The sequence below is a fragment of the Astatotilapia calliptera genome, chromosome 23 (genome assembly GCF_900246225.1).
Source record: "Astatotilapia calliptera chromosome 23, fAstCal1.2, whole genome shotgun sequence".
Classification (NCBI taxonomy): Eukaryota; Metazoa; Chordata; class Actinopteri; order Cichliformes; family Cichlidae; genus Astatotilapia; species Astatotilapia calliptera.
Window position 1 is genome coordinate 12,371,255 of NC_039323.1, and position 11,179 is coordinate 12,382,433.

Genomic DNA, 11,179 nt, shown 5'->3' on the forward strand with positions numbered 1-11,179 from the left:
GATGTGTTGTCCTGCAGGTGCCTACCCTCGACTGTCTCTGAGCTTCAAACTGAAGCGAAACATCGGATACTTCATCCTGCAGACGTACATGCCCTCCATCCTCATCACCATCTTGTCCTGGGTGTCGTTCTGGATAAATTATGACGCCTCAGCTGCCAGAGTTGCATTAGGTATGATTTTTCCAATGCAGTGAGTTGACCTCTGGACTGTAGTTTAATCTACACGCACTCTGTGTTTTCTAAGACTTGTGAACTGTGCCAAAGCTGGAAACCAGAAAGTAACACTAAACTGTGACATTATCAAAGTGGCGATTCTGTAATTAGAGGATGGATTTGTGACTGGTTACTTACAGTTATTTTACATCAACATTATGCATTCAGTATCCATCCGTCTGACTTATAAATGTGTCAAATGTAGGACCAGATGAATCTTGACAGCGAAAATATTGAAAGAATTGGCTTGTGTGGGAATGAAAAATTGGTTTGTTTAAAGAATATTTATGTAAAAGAAAGCATTCACAAAGATTATGTAGTAGCACTAACAAAGAAGAATAGTCCTGGTGAGGCATTATGCATTCAAAACTAAACTGGTGAGTTCCTCCCACGTGCCACATTTGAACAGATAAACAACAGATTCAAGAAGAACAAATAATCACAGCTGTGCGTTTCCTTCACTCTGTTTGAAGCCTCTGCATTGTGGTGTAATAGGAGACTCAACTGGATCTCAAGACTCACACTTTCCACTGGCTTCTAGGGCTGAAAAAGTTCACCGTTGTATAACACCATACCTCCCTAACTGCATTGATCGCTGCTAGAATATTTGCCTTAATGGAAATCCTCAATCAGCTTTGGTGCACTCTCAGTCAAGTCTGCGTAAAGAAGAGCACATTAACGTACCAATAATAAAATCTCACTTGAGCATACGCTGTGATTAGATGAATGTAGTACATCTTAGGAAGTCTGGTGGGAAGCTGGATTTGGAAGCCCCTGTGCTGGCTCAGACCTCGTCATTTAACGCACGAGTCGGCTCACTCCGCCGTAACGCCTCCATCGTTGAGAAGACTGCTGTCTGGGATGCTGTCAGATCAATGCAAGTTAGAACGCATCCCTACTCCTGTGCTTTACAAAATCAATCAACGGTGATTCATTACAGGTCTCCATTCTCTTTGGTGGGTGGTGTGAATATCCTGAGCAAAACCAAATTAGCTGGGCTACTTAACAGGCTTCATACATGAGGAGCGGAAAAACATGTCTGAAGCGTATGGAGTTTTACGAGTCGTTCAGAAAGGTGTAGTAAAATATATATACTTTTAATGCAAAAAGATATGCACATCCCAGAAGGATATACACATTTTTTTAAAAAGATTTTTTCAAACAGTCCAGACCATTTGAAAAATGGTAAAAAAAAAAATCATATTTTGCATGGTTGGATCTTAACAAGGTTCCAAGTAGAGCTTCAACATGCAACAAGAGGAAATGGGAGTGAAACAAAAAAAAAATTGAGCATGCAATTTATTGAAAACAACGCTTAAACTGAAACAGGCTGTTTTACAGCTGATTAAATGTTTAGAACCACACCTCTGAAAAAAATACCCTGTAAACCCCCCAAAACAGAAATCAAAGTTCCAAACAGGATCTCAGTAATGAGTAGCTCCACCGTTACTGTTGATCACTTCAAAAATCTGTTGCGGCATGCTTGATGTGAGTGTTTCCACAAAGTAAGCGGGAACATTTCTGGAAGCGGTGAAGACGGCCGCACGAAGGACATCTACTATCTGGAACTCCATTGTCCATTTTTGTAAACTTCTCTTGCCATCCATCCCTAAAGGTTTTTAATGGGATTTAGATCTGTGGGCGTTGTGTACTGTGGCATTGTCCTGTTGAAAAACCCAGGCGTTACCACACAGACGATGGCCCTCACTCATGAGGGATGCTCTCTTCAACATCTGGACATAGCCAGTGGCCGTTTGACGCCCCTGCACCTCCTGAAGCTCCACTGAAAAAAAAAAAGCACCCCAGACCATTATGGCGCCCCCTCCACTGTGGCACGTAAAAAACATCTCAGGTGGGATCTCCCTTTCATACCAGTTACGTTGGAAACCATCAGGACCATCAAGGTTACGTTTTTTCTCATCAGACAATAAAACTTTCTTCCACCTTTCAATGTCCCATGTTTGATGCTCTCTTGCAAAGTCCAAATGGTCAGTTCTGTGGCGTTTAAGGAGATGAGGCCTTTGAAGACGTATTTTGTTTTTGAAGCCCTTCAGTCTCAGATGCTGTTTGATGGTTATGGGGCTGCAGTCGACACCAGAAACGGCCTTAATTTGGGTTGAGGATTGTCCAGTGCTTAACGGACAGCCAATTAGATCCTCTGGCTCAGTGCTGATGAAATTTTGACTTTTTGTTCCATCACCCTCAGGATCATTTAAGCAATTCCAAATGACTGTCTTACTGTGTCCTACCTCAGCAGCGATGCCGCACTGCCAGAGACCCTACTTATGCAGTTCAACAACCCAACCATGTTCAAAAAAGGAAACATTTTTTTGCCTTTGTGAACAGATCATCATGACAGTGTTACTACATGTCAGAAAATGACAATGAATCCACATTTTTGCACAGATTTGGCTTTTTAAAGGCATGTGGTGCTAAACTTTTGATCAGCTGTAAAACAGCATGTTGCAGTTGAAGCGTTGTTTTCAATAAATTGCATGCTCAAAAAAATGTTATGTCTCACTCCCATTTCTTCTTGTTGCATGTTGAAGCTCTACTTGGAACTTTGTTAAGATCCAAACATGCAAAATATGATTTTTTGCCATTTTTCAAGGGATCTTAAACTTTTGATCGGGTCTGTATTAGCCAGTTTTTTGGGATTTAACACCAGAACTAGAGCTCAGCTGAGCAAACACAGGATTTTAAAATCATCTGTTCAAATTACACTCCTGTTTTGCCACATTTAATAGTTTATTAGGGGAAGATGCCATCTTGAGGAGTCCAGTGATGTAAATATTTTTTTTCCACCAATACTTTCCTACCCCTGTGACATGAACAATAGTGTACAGCAAGTGTTATCATCTTGTATGATTATCACTTCTTATTTTGTCCATCTACTTTTACCTGCTGTGTTCTCAGGGACAGCACTGCGCAGTATTTCAAGGGGTTTGTTGAGTAACCATCTCCTCTGAGCTCTCAGAGTGTTTAGAATCTTGCTCGTCCCTTTGTTATGCAGAAATCGATGCCATGTACCCACTGGCGCTCTTGACTCCCCCACACACTCCATACAGTGCAACATTTTTTGTTTTAATTATGTAAGCCTGAATCGACAGAAATAGACACACCGTCCAGGTCGGTGAGCCTTCATGGAGACACAGAGCATTACTGTAGATGGCGCAAACTACTGAGAGAGTTTACAGTGTGTTTGTTGAGTCTGTTCGCTTGTCATGTGAGTTGTAATTCATCCAAGTTCAGAATATTCAACATCATCCAAACAGACGACTTTTAGCTTCTCAGAAAACAAAAAATCGGGTTCATGGTATTCATCTGGATATGGTCATTTTAGAGATCGGTTCTCAGCCCTCCTTTAGTACTGTGGAAACAGATTTTTTTTTTTCTTCCAGGGATCACCACTGTGCTGACCATGACAACCATCAACACCCATTTGAGGGAGACGTTGCCCAAAATCCCCTACGTCAAAGCCATAGACATGTACCTGATGGGCTGCTTCGTGTTCGTCTTCCTGGCTCTGCTGGAATATGCCTTTGTCAACTACATCTTCTTTGGCCGAGGTCCTCAGATGCAGAAAAAGCTGGCAGAAAGGGCGCAGAAGGCAAATAATGACCGCAGTAAATTTGACAGGCCCAAGGTGAGAATTATTTCCAAACACCAAGAAGGTTCATAAAAAACAACTGTGGTGTTTCTTTTAACAAGCAAGGCTGGAATTTAACAACTTTTAGTGCTTATAGCTGTTAAATCAACCATGTGGAGCAATTCTCCTCGGACATCACACAAATATACACGAACTAGCCGTTACATTAAAACCGCTGCTGGGAAATGTCACCATGCAGCATTGTTACAATAATGATAATGAACATTATTGCAGTAATTCATCTGTAGTCACTATGTTTTGGCTCTTCGGTGCCGAGATGCAGCGCTATCGTGATTCAGGTTGTTTTTTTTGTGGATTCCATTTCAAGCAGGGATTTATTTAAATAGGTGTATTTAAATCATCACTATCTGAAAGTTACCTATTTAACTGTGCGGGAGTATCTCTAGCTGCTAACTGCAATAAGAAGACCAGTCGTACAGCAGTTTGTGTGAAAAGAATCCGAATTCTGTCTTGATCTTTGACTCCAGCAAACATTTTTACAGTCTTAATTCTCAGGTCAAGTATTCCTTGAAACTCCGTATTTGAACTGGAACATGTAGAGGATTAATCAGGGTGTGCTTTAGGATGTGTCTGCCTTGTTACTGCTTGGTCACAAACCAGTGGCCATGCGTTCAGATCCACCCCTAGCAGTACTGTAGATGACGTCATGTTTATCCGTCTATTAACGGCAGCAAAAATTGTGCTTCGAATACCCTTTAAATATGGGTAACTCTATATAAAAACCCATCTCTGAAAAGATTCCCACCTGAACCCTGAGAGTCTTTTGTGCACATTTAGCTTTAGCATATTTAATGAAGCCATATATCTCATACTATGAATGTACTCAGACTTTAATCTCCTCAGAGATTTTACACCATTTTCCTCATAATATCATTAATTCAGACATTTTCACCCAAATCAGCTCTAAGAGTCACAGTACAAAGCCAAGACCTCAGCTTTAGTAGAAACAAGCACTGGGGTTGATAACTCACTGAAGAAAACTTCAAAAACTGCATTCTGGCTTAACACCATGGCTTTCAATAGCCTGTGGAATTTCTGGCTGATCAGAACAATTTACACTATGAAAGATCTCCTTTTTACCTACATTTGATGCCAGGATGATCTTCAAATCAAGGATAAAGATGAGCCGATTCTGAGGGATAAGGTGGGAGACAATGATTTTTAATGTGACTGGATCAATACATCCTACAGATGTTTTTTTAAATTAATCATCAGTCACAGCTTTAACCAGTCCACACTGAGTGACTTTCTGACTCCTGACTCCGATGTTCTGTGAGCATCTTAGGTGACCGAATCTCAGACAAAAGGGTTTGTGTTTGTCTTTTTCCTGGCTAGTCCATTCTGGAAGGAGGCAATTGCAAGTCTTCGTCTCTTAAACTGTCCAATCAGGTACAAGGGCGTCGTCACTCACGACGGGTGAGTGTCTGTCACTGCCTGTTGTGTTACATCTGTGAAACCTCTGGCTGAAACTTTGCTGCTGCAGTGCAAAGTTTGACCTCATTTAACAAAGTAACACGTCATCACAGCCATTTCTCTAAACACCTCACCGTACGAGTACATTCTGCTTAGCCCGCCTTTCCCACTGTCGTATTTTTGCCCTTTTTTAATGTCTTTATATGTCTGTGTTGCTAACATGCTACCCAGTAAGTGCAATCAAACCATTCCAACCATCATTAATGTCATTAGGCGATTACCTTTACACTGCACTAATTCAGCGGCGCATAGAAAACATGAAGAGTCACGAGTTACATTTTAAATTAGTTTACAGGATTCGAGGTTGATCTGTGAAACCACAGCCAAAAAAATAAGAAGACAAATATTCACTTTTTCACCTCCTCTCATGCCTTGTGGTCACCTTTTTATATCTGTGTTCATCCTGTGCCTAAACTGGTCTGAATGATATATCTGTTTTTGTGTGGGAAGCAATAGTTGTCACTACATTAGTATTAAAGCCGGCCAGTCCAACCTTGAGCTGATTTGTGAGAAGACGTTTAATTTTGGGACAGAAAAACCTGCCTTTGAAGGTCGCTCTGGTTCCCAGGCTGTCAGCCTGCGAGAGGAGACCGACCCCGGGGAACCGACGCATGCTGCACATGTGTCGTCAGTCGCTGTAGCCTGTTTTAAACATCGCTGCTGTTTGTCGGTCCTAGGTCGACTCCCAGGGGAACATTTTGCTGACAACCTTGGAGATCCACAACGAGGTGGGAGGGAACGAGATAACAACCAGTCTGAGCGAGACCCACAACTCGTCCTCCATGGTCTTCGACAACTCAGCTATCCAGTACAGAAAGCCAAGCGGGTCACGCGAGTTGGGCCGCCACAGCCTGGACAGGAACGCACATCTTAAGAAAACCCGTCTACGAAGACGGTCCTCGCAGCTCAAAATCAAAATCCCAGACCTCACTGATGTGAATGCCATCGACAGATGGTCACGGATTATATTCCCCTCTGCCTTCTCCCTCTTCAACCTCATCTACTGGCTTTATTATGTTCATTAATGCATTGTGGGTTTTTTAAGCCCATGTGATTCTGGTTTATGACTGAGAGAAGCCTTGTGTGGCCGACCCGACACGGTAACGTCCTGAACGCTTTTTTAACATGATACGTGCAGAAAGAATCATGCACAGCCACAAGGATTTACCTGCAGAACATGCATCTTACAAAGACTTGCATGTGAAGTCAGCCCTGTGATCACCTGCGACTCTATCACACAAACTGAAACACACTTTTGCAGCACTGCATCTCCAAAAGATGATTTAAGTTGGATTCGATGAGCTGCTGAAACCTTCCCCTATAATTTCAGTATAACATGTGGCCACACTATTAAATTTAATCGTAAAGGTTTGTAGTATTATGACAGCGCTAGCCTTCCTTATATCTGCACATGGACAAAGGCGGACCTGTAAGATCCCATGCACCCAGACTAAACAGACTTTGCCCAGGCGGGAAATTATTTGGTATGAAATCAGCCATAAAGGAATAGTTGTGATATTTTGGGAAATGTGATATTACAAAAGCCTAGTTGAGATAAAATGACATTAAAACAATAAGGCTGCATCCAGTTTTGTTATTTTTCATGATGCCCTTTGTTTGTCGTATTATATACATCCACCATACCCCTTTTCCTTACAATTGTGCACTTTTGTTTCTCCCAAAATGCCAAAGCTCGTTAAGTGTTTAGTTTCAGTTGCTTCAAGACGATAGAAACAGAGTCTGTGGTCAACAAGCTCAATCTAAAAGTTGTACCAAGGTTACAGGAGCTGGACCGTGTGTTGTTGTCCCTGTGCCGTTGTTCAAATGTTCCCTAGACTTGAGATCATTTGGTTTCAGTTCAAATTGTATTTAAATTTAATGGAAATACTACTTTCTTAAAAAGTTCAGTAAGTTTTTGCTGATCCTACTGACCAAAATCTTTGTTAGCATTTCTGCCAATCAAATAGTTTAATGCTATGCTCATTTCTATCCTGTAAGTTCTTGTTGATGATGGAAAGTAACTATAACACGTTACTCTATGATATCAAAACAGAGCCATGTCTTTGCAGTCGGGAACAATAATGACCTTCCTGACACAACATGTAGTATTTCTGTAAAAGTAGAGTTAGAATTATCGCATGTCATTGATGATGACTCAGAAAGTTGAGTATAAATACCAATATCCAATCAACTTAGCTTAATTTTCAGAACCCAATTTTAAATAACAGGAATAGAACCAGTACTGCATTTTAGAAATAACTTTATTTTCTCATTTAGTGCCATGAATGAAAGATTTTTAAAAGGTTGGAAGAACTAGCCCTAATCGTATTTCTGATGCTAACACATCACGCCACTTCAACCACTGCAATAAAATTGTCATTTTAACATTTTTGTGTGAACAAATTAGGTCATGAGTGATGTTTTGTGTTACTCTGTGGGCTTTTGAGGCTAGTACATGGATTATTTTCATATTTGTTCAAAGCAATGCTAGCAATTTACCGCTAAGCTAGGCTAATCCTCTAAAGAAAATGCAAAAATAAAAGGACTTCCCAAAATATCAAACTATTTTATCAACGTGTGCATTTACACATTTTCAAAATGCCATATTTCCGACAAAAACTGGAGAGATTGTGTGACCTTAGTACAAAGGTTTCCAGGCTTTTGTAGTGGGTTTTTTATCGAGGAATGTATTAGAACAGTTTACATCGTCCCACTATTTTTGTCACGTTGCTTTCTGTTGATTTTGTGAAACACGTACATAATACAGCACAATCCATAACTTCCTTGTTTGTTTCAGACTGCATGTTGTACTGAGGACTGAGTCGTGGCTGCAGATCCCGACCCTCTGGGGATTTGATGTACATACTGTAACTGTGCACATTTTTTCTCAGCTCACAGTAATTACATGGCTATGTTGTCAACGGTGTTTTGCTCAGTGATTTCTGGCCTCGCTGTTCTGTTTTTGTTAGTCTTTACACAAACTTATCATTTCCTTTTTGTGACAGTAAATATAAAAACACAATATCAGTTCGTTATCATTTCCATTTTTTCCTAAAGGTAGAGCATGTGAAGTCCTGTTAAGTGAAGGAGGAACTGATGGGAGGTGTGCAGCGTCTCCTAAACAACCATTCCTGCCAGACACAGCTTACAACATGCCATCTGACTGCTTGCTTGAGCAACTCGCAGCGCGTAGGAGTGACACCACCTGTCAGTAATCCTCGCAGCTCGGTGACATCCATGCGCGCCGGCCTCACGGAGCCCAAAATCAAGAACGAATCGCACATAACTAACACTTTCTCAATGGGTTTCGCATTTTTTTTAAACACTTTGCTTGATGATCTGTTTCTGCAGACACTGCAGCTTTTTCCATGAAGTGCTCCACCTTCAAAGTCTTAATGGATCAGGAAGATCAGGGCAGGAAATGGTACATATTTTTGGCATTTGCTAAATAAATCAAAACATTTTAATTCATAATTTTTGGTCCGAGCACTATAAATATCCGTGCTACGCAAACACAATCCGCTGCCAGGATTAACCCTTGCTGTGCAATTACATTACAGACATTATAATATAGATTTTATATCTTTTTATCTCTCTCAAGGATATCCATTCCTATTTAACCATCCATCTACTATGAATGGAAAGATCAATACACATCTGGAGAGATATAAGTAGATTTTTGTGTTTGTCTTTTTCCATCTTTGAGAGATGGATAAAAGCATCTGTGTGGATATCTGTCTGTCTGTGCCATGAACAGAAGGTATTTTTAGCCATCCTTCTATATTGTACCCTATATGGTACCCTGTTGAAATTTTACCTTTGTGTCCAATATGTGAGCCCAAGTAAGAGTAAATACACATCAGCGATCATTATTGACAAGACACTGTGCCAAAAAATGAAAACTTAATTGTATTCATGCATATTTATGCAAATATCATGGTACACTGTGGTGGACTTTGCCTGCCGTATAGTTTTTCCTCAAGCTTAGCTAACAACTGAATTGCAATAGCGTTCCCACCTTAAATAAATTAGTGACGTTTTCTTGGAAATTAGGAACATATGTTTTCATTAACTGTTTTTTAATAAGTTACTGTTACATGTGTGATGAAAGTAACAATGTACTCATTGTTTTTGGGTCACATTTAGACATTTAAGTTTAAATATTATATTGAATATTGTGCTCATAAATATACACTGATTAGTGTTTAATTACATCTTTCAACAAATTGATGCCTTCTAACAAACTGAGAATTAATCCATTAAACATAAATACGAGCGGAAGCTGGTTTCTGGAAGTCGTCACATGGCCCTGCCATCTTGAATACAGTAGCCGAGGTGGACATCACAGTTCCACTTGATCACATTTTATGTATCGCTGGAGATCGAACACATACGTAAGAACGGAGAAGAGAACACGAAGGCATTCTTGTGCTTTAGAACAAAATTTGAATTCATATCAGCAAGATATGAGAAGAAGAAGACTAACTCAGTCACGGCATCAACTGTCCCCTTTTCTCAGATTAGCAAACAAGCAAGCAATTTATTCATATAGCACTTTCAGAAACAAAGTGCTGTACACTTGACAAATAATAAATGATAAGCATATTAAATTACATTTTAAAAGGCGGGGAGGGGGCTGTCTAATGTGCAGGGGCAGGTTATTCTGAGTTCCCTCTTGGACCCCGGTACCTCCAGGAGCAGCTTGTCAGCTGACCTGAGAAACCAGGGGGCGTTAGTAAGGATTCATTTAAAAAACAAACATAAGAATTTTAAAATTACCTCTAAGATATACAGGCAGCCAATGTGGTGAAGCCAGGATGGGAGTTATGTGCTCTCTTTTGTCGTGCAGCAGCATTTTGAACCATTAGCAACAGTACAAGTAAAGAGCAGTGTGCTTGGAGTTTAACCCCTTTTGGCAAGATTATTTTCTCTAAGTATAATGTAAGTTTCAAATATGTGTGTGTTTACATTTCTTGCTCAGTGCAGCCAACATGATTTAATGACTTGGGTAAAAGCTGCCGGTTATTAGACGTTTAATGGTTAAAACTTTTCTGGGTGAATGTGTGGAGGCTCGTTCTAGCCATAAAGCCTAGCTGTCCTCACCACTGTAACCCTTATATTTGTGCCATCTGAGAGTGAAAGGTGGACAGATCTGAGACCTGTTTTCTGTTTTGCTAAAGATGATGTAGTGACTACAGTTTGGTCCTGCAGGTGTTACAGCAGGTAAAGTCCATGCAAATAATGAGAGAATTGATTATTTCTGATACAAAGTTAACACTCAGTGGCCTGAGAGGTCAAACACAGTGGTAGAAAAGTCCAGAGGTGACTAAAGCAAACATGTAACTACAGAATTATATGAATCTAGTGATTTTTTTTTTTTTAATCCCTCTCAGCAACAATGAATCCTCCATTTCTGTTCAGTCACATTATTGTTTCCCTGTTCAGCTCTGTGTCGACGCCTGGACACAGACGTAGGGTTAAAAGGGTTAAAAAGGATGTTTTATTTAAAGTATTTCTTTGAGTCAATTTTTGGGATTGTAGACAGGCGATTGTCACAGGTTTCTTTTTCCCTTCCAAAATTCTCCTAAATGAGTTTTCTCTTGACGGCAGCAGGTGTCTGAACAAAGGAGCCCATGGTGAGTAAACCAGACTGTGCCTACTGCGAGATCCACACATGTTTACCACATGCGGCGTAACATTCTGGCATTGATTGGATGGAAACACCAGCGTCTTATAGTGGAGGCCCAATCAGTTCAACAGTGTGCAGTTGCGTAATAAGGAATGTCTTCCAAGTGTGTGATTAGCAGGGCGGAGATCCCTAGAA

General features: G+C 40.5%; 1 protein-coding gene across 4 annotated transcripts in view; it reads left to right on the forward strand.

The window, feature by feature from the left end:
• The window catches only part of gabrb3 (gamma-aminobutyric acid type A receptor subunit beta3), a 62,487-nt gene extending 54,135 nt beyond the window's left edge, over window positions 1–8,352 (forward strand). For 2 of the 4 annotated variants that reach the window (XM_026160179.1, XM_026160180.1), the window contains 4 exons: window positions 18–170; window positions 3,614–3,858; window positions 5,218–5,298; window positions 6,033–8,352. In XM_026160179.1, the coding sequence (XP_026015964.1) occupies window positions 18–170; window positions 3,614–3,858; window positions 5,218–5,298; window positions 6,033–6,380 (827 nt within the window). In that variant the 3' untranslated portion in view covers window positions 6,381–8,352. The remainder of the gene's footprint in view (window positions 1–17; window positions 171–3,613; window positions 3,859–5,217; window positions 5,299–6,032) is intronic. The other 2 variants (XM_026160181.1, XM_026160182.1) reach the window with 1 other exon arrangement.
• The last annotated feature ends 2,827 nt before the right edge of the window (window positions 8,353–11,179 follow it).